The sequence below is a fragment of the Salmo salar genome, chromosome 05, assembly GCF_965601325.2.
Source record: "Salmo salar chromosome 05, fSalSal1, whole genome shotgun sequence".
Lineage (NCBI taxonomy): Eukaryota > Metazoa > Chordata > Actinopteri > Salmoniformes > Salmonidae > Salmo > Salmo salar.
The window spans coordinates 153,693-169,576 of record NC_138295.1 but is presented as its reverse complement, the minus strand read 5'-3'; the positions used below and the strand labels follow the sequence as shown (position 1 = coordinate 169,576).

Genomic DNA, 15,884 nt, shown 5'->3' with positions numbered 1-15,884 from the left:
AATGTACCCGATTTAATCTGGTTACTAATCCTACCCAGTAACTAGAATATGCATATACTTATTATATATGGATAGAAAACACTCTAAAGTTTCCAAAACTGTTTGAATGGTGTCTGTGAGTATAACAGAACTCATTTGGCAGGCAAAACCCTGAGACATTTTCTGACAGGAAGTGGATACCTGATGTGTTGTATTGACTTTAAAGCTATCCCATTGAAAGACACAGGGGTTTAGGAATATTTTGGCACTTCCTATTGCTTCCACTAGATGTCACCAGCCTTTACAAAGTGTTTTGAGTCTTCTGGAGGGAGATCTGACCGAACAAGAGCCATGGAACGGTGATGTCCCATTAGACACCTGGCGCGCTACTTCATGTTGGGTACCCTCGTTCCAATACGTTATAAAAGGCTATGCATTCGTCCACCTTGAATATTATTCATGTTCTGGTTAAAAAAGGCCCTAATGATTTATGCTATACAACGTTTGACATGTTTGAACGAACGGAAATATATTTTTTCCCCTCGTTCATGACGAGAAGTCCGGCTGGCTTACATCATGTGCTAACGAGACGGAGATTTTTGGACATAAATGATGAGCTTTTTTGAACAAAACTACATTCGTTATGGACCTGTGATACCTGGAAGTGACATCTGATGAAGAGAATCAAAGGTAATGGATTATTTACATAGTATTTTCGATTTTAGATCTCCCCAACATGACGTCTAGTCTGTATCGCAACGCGTATTTTTCTGGGCACAGTGCTCAGATTATTGCAAAGTGTGATTTCCCAGTAAGGTTATTTTTAAATCTGGCAAGTTGATTGCGTTCAAAAGATGTAAATCTATAATTCTTTAAATGACAATATAATATTTTAACAATGTTTTCTAATTTTAATTATTTAATTTCTGACGCTGACTTGACTGCCGGTTATTGGAGGGAAACGATTTCCTCAACATCAATGCCATAGTAAAACGCTGTTTTTGTATATAAATATGAACTTGATAGAACTAAAAATGCATGCATTGTCTAACATAATGTCCTAGGAGTGTCATCTGATGGAGATTGTAAAAGGTTAGTGTATCATTTTAGCTGGTTTTATGGTTTTGGTGACCCTGTCTTTGACTTGACAAAACATTACACACAACTCTTGTAAATGTACTGTCCTAACATACTCTAAATTTATGCTTTCGCCGTAAAACCTTTTTGAAATCGTAAAACGTGGTTAGATTAAGGAGATGTTTATCTTTCAAATGGTGTAACATAGTTGTATTTTTGAAAAATTTGAATTTTGACATTTATTTGGATTCAAATTTGCCGCTCTTGAAATGCACCTGCTGTTGATGGAGTGCACCACAGGTGGCACGCTAGCGTCCCACCTAGCCCCAAGAGGTTAAAGAGGTGGGGTTTCAGGTGTCTCCGGAAGGTGGTGATTGACTCCGCTGTCCTGGCGCAGTGAGGGAGCTTATTCCACCATTGGGGTGCCAGAGCAGCGAACAGTTTTGACTTGGCTGAGCGGGAACTGTGCTTCCTCAGAGGTAGGGGGGCCAGCAGGCCAGAGGTGGATGAACGCAGTGCCCTTGTTTGGGTGTAGGGCCTGATCAGAGCCTGAAGGTATGGAGGTGCCGTTCCCCTCACAGCTCCGTAGGCAAGCACCATGGTCTTGTAGCGGATGCGAGCTTCAACTGGAAGCCAGTGGAGAGAGCGGAGGAGCGGGGTGACGTGAGAGAACTTGGGAAGGTTGAACACCAGACGGGCTGCGGCGTTCTGGATGAGTTGTAGGGGGTTAATGGCACAGGCAGGGAGCCCAGCCAACAGCGAGTTGCAGTAATCCAGGCGGGAGATGACAAGTGCCTGGATTAGGACCTGCGCCGCTTCCTGTGTGAGGCAGGGTCGTACTCTGCGAATGTTGTAGAGCATGAACCTACAGGATCAGGTCACCGCCTTGATGTTAAGCTTGGTTGGGATGTGTTTCGGAGAACGCATGGCTCTCGACCTTCGCCTCTCCCGAGTCCATACAGGAGTTGCAGCGATGAGACAAGACTGTAACTTCTACCAATTGGATACCACAAAATTGGGGAGAAAAAGGGGTGAATGATTTAAAAAAAGACTAATAATTTCAAAGGCTGCAATGAAATCTAACAGTACAGGTCCCACAATCTTATTATCAATTTCTTTCAAAAATAATTTATATGTGTCAGTGCAGTACATGTTGAGTTCCCTTTTCTATAAGCATTCTGAAAGTCTGTTGTCAATATGTTTACAGAGAAATAGCATTGTATTTGGTCAAACACAATGTTTCCAACAGTTTGCTAAGAGCTGGCAACAAGCTGATAGGTCTGCTGTTTGAACTAGAAGAGGCCGCGTTACCACTCTTGGGTAATGAAATGACTTTGGCTTCCCTCCAGGCCTGAGGACAAACACCTTCCTCTAGGCTCAGATTAAAGATATGACAGATAAGTGTGGCTATAGAGTCAGCCACCATCCTCAGTAGCTTTCCATCTAAGTTGTCAATGCCAGGTTTGTCATTGTTGATCGATAACAATATTTTCTCTCCAACACTTACTTCACAAAATTCTAACTTACAATGCTTTTCTTCCATTTTTGTTTTTTAATGCATGGATACAATGGCCACACTTGATTGTTGGCATTTTCTGCCTAGGTTTGCCCACTTTGCCAATGAAGTAATCATTAAAACAATAATTGCCAACATCAAATGGCTTTGTGATGAATAATCCATCTTATTCGTTTAAAGAGGGAGTTGAATTCGTCTTTCTACCCATAATGTCATTTAATTAAAGTACTCAAGTTTTTTTTCCATCATTCTTTATATAATTGGCTTCATAATACAGTTTCTTGTTCTTTTTGTTAAGTTTAGTCATCATTTCTCCATTTTTAATTTTCTCAATATTTTTTTTACTATTTTCTACATTGTAGAATAATAGTGATGACATCAACACTATGAAATAACACATATGGAATCATGTAGTAACCAAAAAATTGTTAAACAAATCAAAATATATTTTATATTTGAGATTCTTCCAAGTAGCCACCCTTTGCCTTGATGACAGCTTTGCACACTCTTGGCATTCTCTCAAACAGCTTCATGAGGTAGTCACCTGGAATGCTTTTCCAACAGTCTTGAAGGAGTTCCCACGTATGCTGAGCACTTGTTGGCTACTTTTTCTTCACTCTGCGGTCCGACTCATCCCAAACCATCTCAATTGGGTTGAGGTCGAGTGATTGTGGAGGCCAGGTCATCTGATGCAACACTCCATCACTCTCCTTCTTGGTCAAATAGCCCTTACACAGCCTGGAGTTGTGTTTTGAGTCACTGTCAAATTGTCAAAAACAAATTATAGTCCCATTAGGCACAAACCAGATGGGATGGCGTATCGCTGCAGAATTCTGTGGTAGCCATGCTGGTTAAGTGTGCCTTGAATTATTAATAAATCACTGACACTGTCACCAGCAAAGCACCCCCCCAACATCACACCTCCTCCTCCATGCTTCACAGTGGGAACCACACATGCAGACATCATCCGTTCACCCACACCGCATCTCACAAAGACACGGAGGTTGGAATCAAAAATCTCAAATTTGGACTCATCAGACCAAAGGACAGATTTCCACTGGTATAATGTACATTGCTTGTGTTTCTTGGCCCAAGAAAGTGTATTCTTCCTATTGGTGTCCTTTAGTAGTGGTTTCTTTGCAGAAATTCAACCATGAAGGCCTAATTCACCTAGTATCCTCTGAACAGTTCATGTTGAGATGTGTCTATTACTTGAACTCTGTGAAGCATTAATTTGGGCTGTAATCTGAGGTGCAGTTAATTGCCAATTTCTGAGGCTGGTAACTCTAATGAACTTATCCTCTGCAGCACATGTAACTCTGTGTCTTCCTTTCCTGTGGTGGTCCTCATGAGAGACAGTTTCATCATAGCGCTTGATGGTTTTGCGACTGCACTTGAAGAAACTTTCAAAGTTCTTGAAATGTTCATTGACTGGAGGTCATTGACTGACCTTCATGTCTGAAAGTAATGATGGACTGTCATTTCTCTTCACTTATTTAGCCTTCCCTGCGGCTCAGTTGGTAGAGCATGGTGTTTGCAATGCCAGCATGGTGTGTGCAACGCCAGGGTTGTGGGTTCCATTCCCAAGGGGGCCAGTACCATTTTTTTTTTGAAATGCATGAAATGTATGTATTCACTACTGTAAGTCGCTCTGGATAAAAGTGTCTGCTAAATGACTAAAATGTAAAAAAAAAATGTAAAATGTTATTTGAGCTGTTCTTGCCACAATATGGACTTGGTCTTTTACCAAATAGGGCTATTTTCTGTATATCAACCCTACCTTGTCACAACACAATTGATTGGACCATGCCTCAGGACTACCTGGTATGATGACTCCTTGCTGTCCCCAGTCCACCTGGCCGTGCTGCTGCTCCAGTTTCAACTGTTCTGCCTGCGGCTATGGAACCCTGACCTGTTCACCGGACGTGCTTGTTGCACCCTCGACAACTACTATGATTATTATTATTTGACCATGCTGGTCATTTATGAACATTTTAACATTTTAACATTTTGACCATGTTCTGTTATAATATCCACCCTGCACAGCCAGAAGAGGACTGGCCACCCCTCATAGCCTGGTTCCTCTCTAGGTTTCTTCCTAGGTTTTTGGCCTTTCTAGGGAGTTTTTCCTAGGGAGTTTTTCCTAGCCACCGTGCTTCTTTCACATGCTTTGCTTGCTGTTTGGGGTTTTAGGCTGGGTTTCTGTACAGCACTTTGAGAATATCAGCTGATGTACGAAGGGCTATATAAAAATAAATTTGATTTGATTTGATTTGATTGGCTCAAACGCATTATTAAAAAGGATATAAATTCCACAAATGAACTTTTAACAAGGCACACATGATCATTGAAATGCATTCCAGGTGACTACCTTATGAAGCTGGTTGAGAGAATGCCAATAGCGTGCAAAGCTGTCATCAAGGCAAAGGCTGGCTACTTTGAAGAATTTGTTTGTTTAACACTTTTTTGGTTACTACATGATTACATGTGTGCTATTTCATAGTTTTGATATCTTCACTATTATTCTACAACGTAGAAAATAGTAAAAAAAAAACGTTTGACTGGTACTATATGTGTGAACACCTAAGAAAAACACATCTCCATTGACAGTCCATGTTAATTCAAGGTGGTTTCTTAGGCACTCAGTTACATGTTAGGTGACTTGGTGAGACTTATCAGCAGCTATGTTAGGCTAAATTTAGTCCCCTTTCACCCCTCATAGCTGTACAATAGCAGGAGAGGACAGGACATCCTGCTCACAAACAGGCACACACACAATGAGAAGTGTCTGACATGCAGCTATATATAGCTGTGTGGATGTGTGTGTGTGTGTGTGAGTGAGTGAGTGAGTGGGTGGTCACGTGTAGACTTGGTAAAAAACATATAGATTCAATGGTTGTAAAGATGGGGAGAGGTCTGTCCGTAATAAAGAGATGCTCTGTTTAACACCACACTCCAGAAAACAAGTCCTGCAGACTCTAGTTTTGTCTAATCTTGATTATTGTCCAGTCGTGTGGTCCAGTGCTGCAAGGAAAGACCTAGTTAAGCTGCAGCTGGTCCAGAACAGAGCGGCACGTCTTGCTCTTCATTGTAATCAGAGGGCTGATATTAATACTATGTATGCCATACTCTCTTGGCTAAGAGTTGAGGAAAGACCGACTGCATCACTTCTTATTTTTATCGGAAACATTACGTGTTGAAAATCAGAAATGGTTTGCATAATCAATTTACACACATCTCTGACATACACACTTATCCCACCAGACATGCCACCAGGGGTCTTTTCACAGTCCCCAAATCCAGAACAAATTCAAGATTGCATCCAATGGGTCCGGATACAGCTTTAGAACAAAGTTTTACAGTATTAGTACAAATGTGATCAATACGTGTGGATGATCTTGTTCCTGTAGTGTTTGTGAACACCCTGGTAGGTTGATTAATAATCTGAACCAGATTACAGGCACTGGTTACAGTGAGAAGCTTCCTCTTGAGAGGACAGCTTGATGAAAACCAGTCAATATTCAGGTCCCCAAGAAAGTAGACCTCTCTGTTTACATCACACACTATCAAGCATTTCACACACATTCAAATCTGATCCGGTGACATCACTGACACATTGTGAGGTAAATCTGTGTCAGAGAGAATGCAGAAGTGTTATAATTCTCTAGAAGAATCGACTTTACTAGCTAATTGAACAAATTCAAGACAGCGTACAGTATTATATAGGACCATTATTGCATGGAACTCCGTCCCATCTCATATTGCTCAGATGAACAGAAAACCTGGTTTCAAAAAACAGAGAAAGCAACACCTCACAGCACAACACCTCTCTCCTATTTGACCTAGACAGGTTGTGTGTATGTTTTGATATGTAGGCTACGTGTGATTATTTTTAATTGATGTAGTTCTGTCTTTGAGCTGTTCTTGTCTATTAATGTTCTGTATTATGTTTCATGTTTCATGTTCTGTGTGGACCACAGGAAGAGTAGCTGCTGTTTTCACAACAGCTAATGGGGATCCTAATAAAATACCAGACAGTATGGCTGGAAGGATGCTGTGATATGATTTTGATCCGACCAACACTTCATGTCATGGACTGCACTACATCATACCAACACTATCCATAGACTAACTGTTTACAGCTCCACACTGAGAGGTACATGTCACTTCCTCTTGTAGTCTGGTGGTGTACTTACTGGAGGAAAGGAGGTGAGCATAGAAGAACAGAATCTAGAACTACACTCTCCTGATAAACCAACCAGAGTGTTGAGTCTGAGTGTCTGGATCAGTCTGCTATCAGCTCCCAATGTGTCTGGACACGTGATTCTCTCTCTCTCTCCTCTCTCTCTCTCTCTCTCTCCTCTCTCTCTCCCCCCGTCTCTCTGCTCTCTCTCTCTCTCTCTCTCTCTCTCTCTCTCTCTCTCCTCCCTCCCTTGCCCCTCTCTCTCCTTCCCCTGCCCCTCTCTCTCCTTCCCCTGCCCCCCCTCTCTCTCTCCCCTACCCCTCTCTATCTCTCCCTCTCCTCTCTCTCTCCAATTCCTGCCCCTCTCTCTCTCCCAATTCCTGCCCTTCTCTCTCTCTCCCTACCCTGCCCTGTCCGCTCTCTCTCCCACCCCGGGCCCCCTCTCTCCATCCCTCTCCTGCCCGCCCCTCTCTCTCTCTCTCTCTCTCTCTCACCATGCCCCCTGCCCCACTCGCTCACTCACTCCTTCCCTCCTCAATGCCAACAATTCCCTATTAAGTGCCCGCCCCTCTCTCTCTCTCTCTACCATGCCCCCTGCCCCACTCGTGTGTGTGTGTGTGTGTGTGTGTGTGTGTGTGTGTGTGTGTGTGTGTGTGTGTGTGTGTGTGTGTGTGTGTGTGTGTGTGTGTGTGTGTGTGTGTGTGTGTGTGTGTGTGTGTGTGTGTGTGTGTGTGGGGGAAGTGCCCCGCGCCCCTCCAGCGACCGAAGTGCTATCGTCTCATTTCCTGCGGCCATGCAAGTCGACCTCCAGGCTACCACCGACTGCACACGAACACACAAAAAAATCCTCCACCGAACTCTACATTCAACTAGACACAGACACGCGCTGAATGGGATCCCTTACTCTGTTTTCTGCCAAAGTAAAAAATAAACAGCTCTTCTGGATACGGCAAGTTTGATAAGTTTTGACGACATGACAGAATCCGGGAAACTTTAAAATACTGTGGGAAGTGAAGTTACTGCGGTGAGACCCTCCGGCAGTCCAGGGCAGAAGAAAAACGGAACACTTGTCAGTGAACCAGTCTGATTCTACAACGAGGTGAGCTGTCATCATCATCATCCTCACTAACTCAGATAACTAGTAACCACAGCCACAAAGTAAAAATATACGCTGGGTGTACAAAACATCAGGAAAACATTGCACCTCCTTTTGCCCTCAGAACAGCCTCATTTTGTCAGGGTATGGACTCTACAAGGTGTGGAAAGCGTTTCACAGGGATGCTGGTCCATGTTGACTAAAATGCTCCCCACAGTTGTGTCAAGTTGGCTGGATGTCTTTTGGGTGGTGGACCATTCTTGATACAAACAGGAAACTGTTGAGCGTGAAAAACCCATCAGCGTTGCAGTTCTTGACACAAACCAGTGTGCCTGGCACCTATCACCATACCCCGTTCAAAAGCACTTAAATATTTTGTCTTGCTCATTCACCCTCTGAATGACACACATACACAATCCATGTCTGAATTGTGTCTTTGCTTAAAATCCTTCTTTAACCTGTCTCCTCCACTTCATCTACACTGATTGAAGTGGTTTTAACAGGTGACATCAATAAGGGATCGTAGGTTTCACCTGCATTCACCTGGTCAGTCCATGTCACCTGGTCAGTCCATGTCACCTGGTCAGTCTATGTCAAGGAAAGAGCAGGTTTGCCTAATGCTTTGTACACCCAGTGTATAGCCAATTGTAAAAAAGCATGAAAAAAAGTTCATTTTGGTTTAAATTTACAGTTAGCAGTGTGGTTAAGGTAGGTTAGGGTTATGCATGTGGTTAAGGTGGGTTAGGGTTATGCATGTGGTTAAGGTGGGTTAGGGTTATGCATGTGGTTATGGTGGGTTAGGGTTATGCATGTGGTTAAGGTGGGTTAGGGTTATGCATGTGGTTATGGTGGGTTAGGGTTATGCATGTGGTTAAGGTAGGTTAGGGTTATGCATGTGGTTAAGGTGGGTTAGGGTTATGCATGTGGTTAAGGTGGGTTAGGGTTATGCATGTGGTTAAGGTGGGTTAGGGTTATGCATGTGGTTAAGGTGGGTTAGGGTTATGCATGTGGTTAAGGTGGGTTAGGGTTATGCATGTGGTTAAGGTGGGTTAGGGTTATGCATGTTAAGGTGGGTTAGGGTTATGCATGTGGTTAAGGTGGGTTAGAGTTATGCATGTGGTTAAGGTGGGTTAGGGTTATGCATGTGGTTAAGGTGGGTTAGGGTTATGCATGTGGTTAAGGTGGGTTAGGGTTATGCATGTGGTTAATGTGGGTTAGGGTTATGCATGTGGTTAAGGTGGGTTAGGGTTATGCATGTGGTTAAGGTGGGTTAGGGTTATGCATGTGGTTAAGGTGGGTTAGGGTTATGCATGTGGTTAAGGTGGGTTAGGGTTATGCATGTGGTTAAGGTGGGTTAGGGTTATGCATGTGGTTAAGGTGGGTTAGGGTTATGCATGGGGTTAAGGTGGGTTAGGGTTATGCATGTGGTTAAGGTGGGTTAGGGTTATGCATGTGGTTAAGGTGGGTTAGGGTTATGCATGTTAAGGTGGGTTAGGGTTATGCATGTGGTTAAGGTGGGTTAGGGTTATGCATGTGGTTAAGGTGGGTTAGGGTTATGCATGTGGTTAAGGTGGGTTAGGGTTATGCATGTGGTTAAGGTGGGTTAGGGTTATGCATGTGGTTAAGGTGGGTTAGGGTTATGCATGTGGTTAAGGTGGGTTAGGGTTATGCATGTTAAGGTGGGTTAGGGTTATGCATGTGGTTAAGGTGGGTTAGGGTTATGCATGTGGTTAAGGTAGGTTAGGGTTATGCATGTGGTTAAGGTGGGTTAGGGTTATGCATGTTAAGGTGGGTTAGGGTTATGCATGTGGTTAAGGTAGGTTAGGGTTATGCATGTGGTTAAGGTGGGTTAGAGTTATGCATGTGGTTAAGGTGGGTTAGGGTTATGCATGTGGTTAAGGTGGGTTAGGGTTATGCATGTGGTTAAGGTAGGTTAGGGTTATGCATGTGGTTAAGGTGGGTTAGGGTTATGCATGTGGTTAAGGTGGGTTAGGGTTATGCATGTGGTTAAGGTGGGTTAGGGTTATGCATGTGGTTAAGGTGGGTAAGGGTTATGCATGTGGTTAAGGTGGGTTAGGGTTATGCATGTGGTTAAGGTGGGTTAGGGTTATGCATGTGGTTAAGGTGGGTTAGGGTTATGCATGTTAAGGTGGGTTAGGGTTATGCATGTGGTTAAGGTGGGTTAGGGTTATGCATGTGGTTAAGGTGGGTTAGGGTTATGCATGTGGTTAAGGTGGGTTAGGGTTATGCATGTTAAGGTGGGTTAGGGTTATGCATGTGGTTAAGGTGGGTTAGGGTTATGCATGTGGTTAAGGTGGGTTAGGGTTATGCATGTGGTTAAGGTGGGTTTTAATTTTAAGAAGAGAAATAGGCGGGATGTATGACTTTGTGGCTGTGGTAACTAGTGACGACCCAGATAATCAGACACTGAACCAAAAATACTGTTATTTACTTGTTCAACTGTTGTGATTGCTTATTAAAACCTGTTTGTAAAATAGTTTCATAAATTATAGCGCCAGCAGCTCTCTCTTTCCATACATTGTTAGATAGGACTAGGACTAGGACTAGGACTAGGATTAGAATTAGGACTAGGACTAGGACTAGGATTAGTACTAGGATTAGTACCAGGATTAGAATTAGGACTAGGATTAGTACTAGGATTAGTACTAGGACTAGGACTAGGATTAGTACTAGGATTAGAATTAGGACCTGAATTAGGACTAGGATTATTACTAGGTTTAGAATTAGGACTAGAATTAGGACTAGGATTAGTACTAGGATTAGGACTAGGTTTAGTACTAGGACTAGGATTAGTACTAGGACTAGAATTAGGACTAGGGCTAGGATTAGGACTAGGGTTAGGACTAGGATTAGGACTAGAATTAGGACTAGAATTAGGACTAGGACTAGGATTAGTACTATAATTAGGACTAGGACTAGAATTAGGATTAGTACTAGAATTAGGACTAGAATTAGGACTAGGATTAGAAGTAGGACTAGGATTAGTACTAGGGTTAGGACTAGGTTTATTACTAGGACTAGAATTAGTACTAGGACTATGACTAGAATTAGGACTAGGATTAGGACTAGGACTAGGGCTAGGATTAGGACTAGGATTAGGACTAGGATTAGGACTAGGACTAGGACTAGGGTTAGGACTAGGATTAGGACTAGGACAAGAACTAGGGCTAGGGTTATGACTAGGACTAGGATTAGGACTTGGACTAGAATTAGGACTAGGACTAGGACTAGGACTAGAATTAGGACTAGGATTAGGACTAGGGTTAGGACTAGAATTAGGACTAGGACTATGATTAGTACTATAATTAGGACTAGGGTTAGGACTAGGACTAGAATTAGGACTAGGACTAGGGTTAGGATTAGGACTAGAACTAGGGCTAGGGTTATGACTAGGACTAGGATTAGGACTTGGACTAGAATTAGGACTAGGACTAGGGTTATGACTAGGACTAGGGTTAGGACAAGGACCAGGGTTAGGACTAGAATTAGGACTAGGACCTGTGACTCCTACGTAATCTGTTTATAGTTTTAACCCCCATAATAACACTGGAATAATGGAGAAAAGAGACAGGCATTGGGGAACATGATCTGATTATCAGCTTGTACACTTTGACATGATACATTCTACATGGCATGGTCTGTCTGTCTGTCTGTCTGTCTGTCTGTCTGTCTGTCTGTCTGTCTGTCTGTCTGTCTGTCTGTCTGTCTGTCTGTCTGTCTGTCTGTCTGTCTGTCTGCCTGCCTGCCTGCCTGCCTGCCTGCCTGCCTGCCTGCCTGCCTGCCTGCCTGCCTGTCTGCCTGCCTGCCTGCCTGTCTGTCTGTCTGAGTTGTAGTATCTACTGTAGGACTGACGGAAAGACACATCTGTATTGGTCTGGTATCTACAGTAGGACTGACAGAAAGATACAGCTGTATTGGTCTGGTATCTACTGTAGGACTGACAGAAAGATGCAGCTGTATTGGTCTGGTATCTACAGTAGGACTGACAGAAAGATACAGCTGTATTGGTCTGGTATCTACAGTAGGACTGACAGAAAGATACAGCTGTATTGGTCTGGTATCTACAGTAGGACTGACAGAAAGACTGGTATCTACAGTAGGACTGACAGAAAGATAGAGCTGTATTGGTCTGGTATCTATAGTATCATGCTAACAGACATGTTTATTCCTGTCTGCAGGGGGAGCGACCAGCCCACACACACACACACATAGTGTCAACATCTTTGGGAGTGTGTGTGTGTGTGTGTGTGTGTGTGTGTGTGTGTGTGTGTGTGTGTGTGTGTGTGTGTGTGTGTGTGTGTGTGTGTGTGTGTGTGTGTGTGTGTGTGTGTGTGTGTGTGTGTGTGTGTGTGATCATGATGGCCTGGAGGGGTCTTGCCTGGTGGACCCCGCGCTGATCTCCCCAGAGACCTCCCCCCCGGCCTCAGCATGGCTGGTCTGGTGCTGAATGAGACAGGCATGGAGGACTGTGGGATAGATGACAGCTTTAAGTATGACCTGTACAGCGTGGTCTACAGCGTGGTGTTTGTCCTGGGGCTCTGCACCAACTGTGCTGCTCTCTTTGTGTTCTGCTTCCGGATGAAGCTACGCAACGAGACAACGCTGTTCATGACTAACCTGGCGTTGTCAGACCTTGTGTTTGTGTTCACGCTGCCCTTCAAGGTCTACTACAACGTCAACCGACACTGGCCCTTTGGAGACGAACTCTGCAAGGTAGGTACTAGTCTCTAGCCCTTTTCACTGTGTGAAGTGTTCTGTCATCGCACAGGTGTTTGGCTGTATATGTGTTTCTGTCTAATACATCTATTCCACCCCCCAGGTGTCAGGCAATGAATTAATTAATTAATCAATTAGTAAATTCATTAATCAATTAACCAGCCAATCTTTCTCCATCCCCCAGGTATCAGGAACAGCCTTCATCACCAATATCTATGGCTCCATGCTGTTCCTCACCTGCATCAGTGTGGACCGCTTTCTGGCCATTGTCTACCCCTTTCGATCGCGCTCAGTCCGCACGCGGAAGAACGCAGGACTGGTGTGTGCTGCGGTCTGGCTCACCATCGTGGGTGGAGGGATATCGGTCACCTTCTTTTCCACGATCAACCAGGCGAACCGCGTTACGGCCTGCTTCGAGGGATTCTCCAAGAGCACCTGGAAAACATACCTGTCCAAGATCACTATCTTTATAGAGGTGAGGAGAGGGAGGGAGGGAGGGAGGGAGGGAGGGAGGGAGGGAGGGAGGGAGGCAGGCAGGCAGGCAGGCAGGCAGGCAGGCAGGCAGGCAGGCAGGCAGGCAGGGAGGAGGGAGGGAGGGAGGGAGGGAGGCAGGCAGGGAGGCAGGCAGGCAGGCAGGCAGGCAGGCAGGCAGGCAGGCAGGCAGGGAGGGAGGGAGGGAGGGAGGGAGGGAGGGAGGGAGGGAGGCAGGCAGGCAGGCAGGCAGGCAGGCAGGCAGGCAGGCAGGCAGGCAGGCAGGCAGGGAGGGAGGGAGGGAGGGAGGGAGGGAGGGAGGGAGGGAGGGAGGCAGGCAGGCAGGCAGGCAGGCAGGCAGGCAGGCAGGCAGGCAGGGAGGGAGGGAGGGAGGGAGGGAGGGAGGGAGGCAGGCAGGCAGGCAGGCAGGCAGGCAGGCAGGGAGGGAGGGAGGGAGGGAGGGAGGGAGGGAGGGAGGGAGGGAGGGAGGGAGGCAGGGAGGGAGGGCGAGAGGGATGCAGGGAGGGAGGGCGAGAGGGAGGGAGGGCGAGAGGGAGGCAGGGAGGGAGGGCGAGAGGGAGGGCGAGAGGGAGGGAGGGCGAGTGGGAGGCAGGGAGGGAGGGCGAGAGGGAGGCAGGGAGGGAGGGCGAGAGGGAGGGAGGGCGAGAGGGAGGGAGGCAGGGAGGGAGAGAAGCAGGGGGGAGTGGGAGGGAAGGATAGAGAGAGAAGGATTCTCTTCAATCACCTGGAAGACTCACCTGGAATCACCTGGATTCAATCAGAAACCACTTTAGCGTGCTTGACAGTTAAAGGTCATCTCCAATTCAACCGGCATCTGCCCTTGATTAAGATCCCTGGGAATGCCATCATATTGCCTTTGAAAGCCGTCTTGTCTTCAAACACGATGGGATTGAATCCCGGCCTTACCTCTCACAGTGTGTGTATCATATTATTAGTGTGTGTCGTGTATGTGCTAAGCACTTCCTGTCCTCTCCAGATCGTAGGTTTTCTCCTCCCCCTCATGACCAACCTGGTGTGTTCCTCTCTGGTGCTGAGAACCCTTCGTCGCCCAGGGACCATCGGCCACGGCTGCAACAGCAAGCGCCGGGTCCTCCGTATGATTCTCGTCCACCTGGCCATCTTCATCGTCTGTTTCGTCCCCTACAACTCCATCCTCTTCCTCTACGCCATGGTGCGGACCCAGGCTCTGGCCAATTGTAACCTGGAGAGGTATAAGTAATTGCATTTTTGCGCTTATGCTTTAACAATCAATCAATATATCAATCAATATATCAATCAACATGTCTATTTTTTATAAAACTGCACTTATTCAACGTTCTTGTAAATATCCTCTGAAATGTGTTGCTGTTTTTAGATATGTGATTTTGTCTGTATGTACAGTATGGTGTTTGTTGCTAAATGACTTGCCTCATTGAAGCCATTCATTAGCGCTGTTCTGAGTTTGAAGGTTTGTCCGGACGCTGTACCCCATCACCCTGTGTCTGGCCACCCTCAACTGCTGCCTAGACCCAGTGGTGTACTACTTTACCTCTGAGTCCTTCCAGAAGAGTCTCACCACAGGGGGGAAGGGAGGGGTCCGGGCTGAGAGCATCCCCCGCAGCGACACACACCTGAGTAGTGAGGCAGAGACGCAGCAGGACACAGGGACACTGACCAGGGATGGGAGACCGTGGAGAGACACATGGGACTGGACAGTCACCGGGAGAGACTCACAAGAAGCATCACTCACTAGAAACACACAGGACGCACACGCTCTTGCCAGCAACGGGAAAGATACAGGAGTGAATGAGACTCAGTTCTGACACTGCAGGAGAGACAGGGAGAAATAGAGAGAGGAAGAGAGAGAGGAAGAGAGAGAGGAAGAGAGAGAGGAAGAGAGAGAGAGGAAGAGAGAGAGGAAGAGAGAGAGAGGAAGAGAGAGAGGACAGGTCAGGATGGAGAGATCAGGTCTCTGAGTCGAAGCCCTAGTTCAAATGCCACTCTATCGCCGCACCAAACAAAAAAATATTGAATTTTCTTTTTGGAAGAGGGGGGAGGAGAGGGGGAAGGAGAGGGGGGGGAGAGGGGGAAGGAGAGGGGGAAGGAGAGGGGGAAGGAGAGGGGGAAGGAGAGGGGGAGGAGAGGGGGAGGAGAGGGGGGAGGAGAGGGGAAGGAGAGGGGGAGGAGAGGGGGAAGGAGAGGGGGGAGGAGAGGGGGATAGAGTGCCATCTGAAACCTCCCGCCTCGTCGGACCTTTGCCGATCGTTCGGCCGCCTCTGCCACTCTTTCTTCCTCAGTGTGTGTGAAGCTCTCCTCTGGTTCATGCGGCATGCCAGAGCAGATCTTCCACAGTCGGGAGAAACAGTCATGCATATTAATAGATTTTAATTTCATGCAAATAAAGGTTGCTTCGCTACCACTCCCACAACAGAAGCACAATCATGGTCTCGGATTGGGCAGGTGGAGGACTTCTGTGAGATGTCGCTGTTATGCCCAAATTCAACAATAAACCAACGAGGAAGTCTGTTGCAGTGTTGAGAACTGTTGACTGGGTGAATAGGGTCAATATCAGGGGATATCTTTATCTAGATATTTCCGTATATCTGACATGTTATTTAGATATAAGGAGTAGACATGCTCCAGATACACATGATCTTCATTTCATTTACGGAGCTAGGATATTCTCCATAACACGACAGTTTCTACATGCGTACGATCAGGACCTCAGCAATCTCCCTGCTACCGTATGAGTCCGAGGAGATATCTGGGATGAGATATGTTCAAGATACTCACCAGATGCCCGTGTACCTGCTTACAAATTTGTT

General features: G+C 45.9%; 1 protein-coding gene across 1 annotated transcript; it reads left to right on the top strand.

Moving 5' to 3' along the window:
• Positions 1–7,499: 7,499 nt before the first annotated feature.
• lpar4 (lysophosphatidic acid receptor 4) lies at positions 7,500–15,117 on the top strand. The gene is made up of 5 exons (XM_014198445.3): positions 7,500–7,854; positions 12,051–12,585; positions 12,773–13,063; positions 14,057–14,289; positions 14,528–15,117. The coding sequence occupies exons 2-5, from the start codon at positions 12,301–12,303 to the stop codon at positions 14,880–14,882; spliced, it is 1,164 nt and encodes a 387-aa protein (XP_014053920.1). The 5' UTR covers positions 7,500–7,854; positions 12,051–12,300; the 3' UTR covers positions 14,883–15,117.
• The last annotated feature ends 767 nt before the right edge of the window (positions 15,118–15,884 follow it).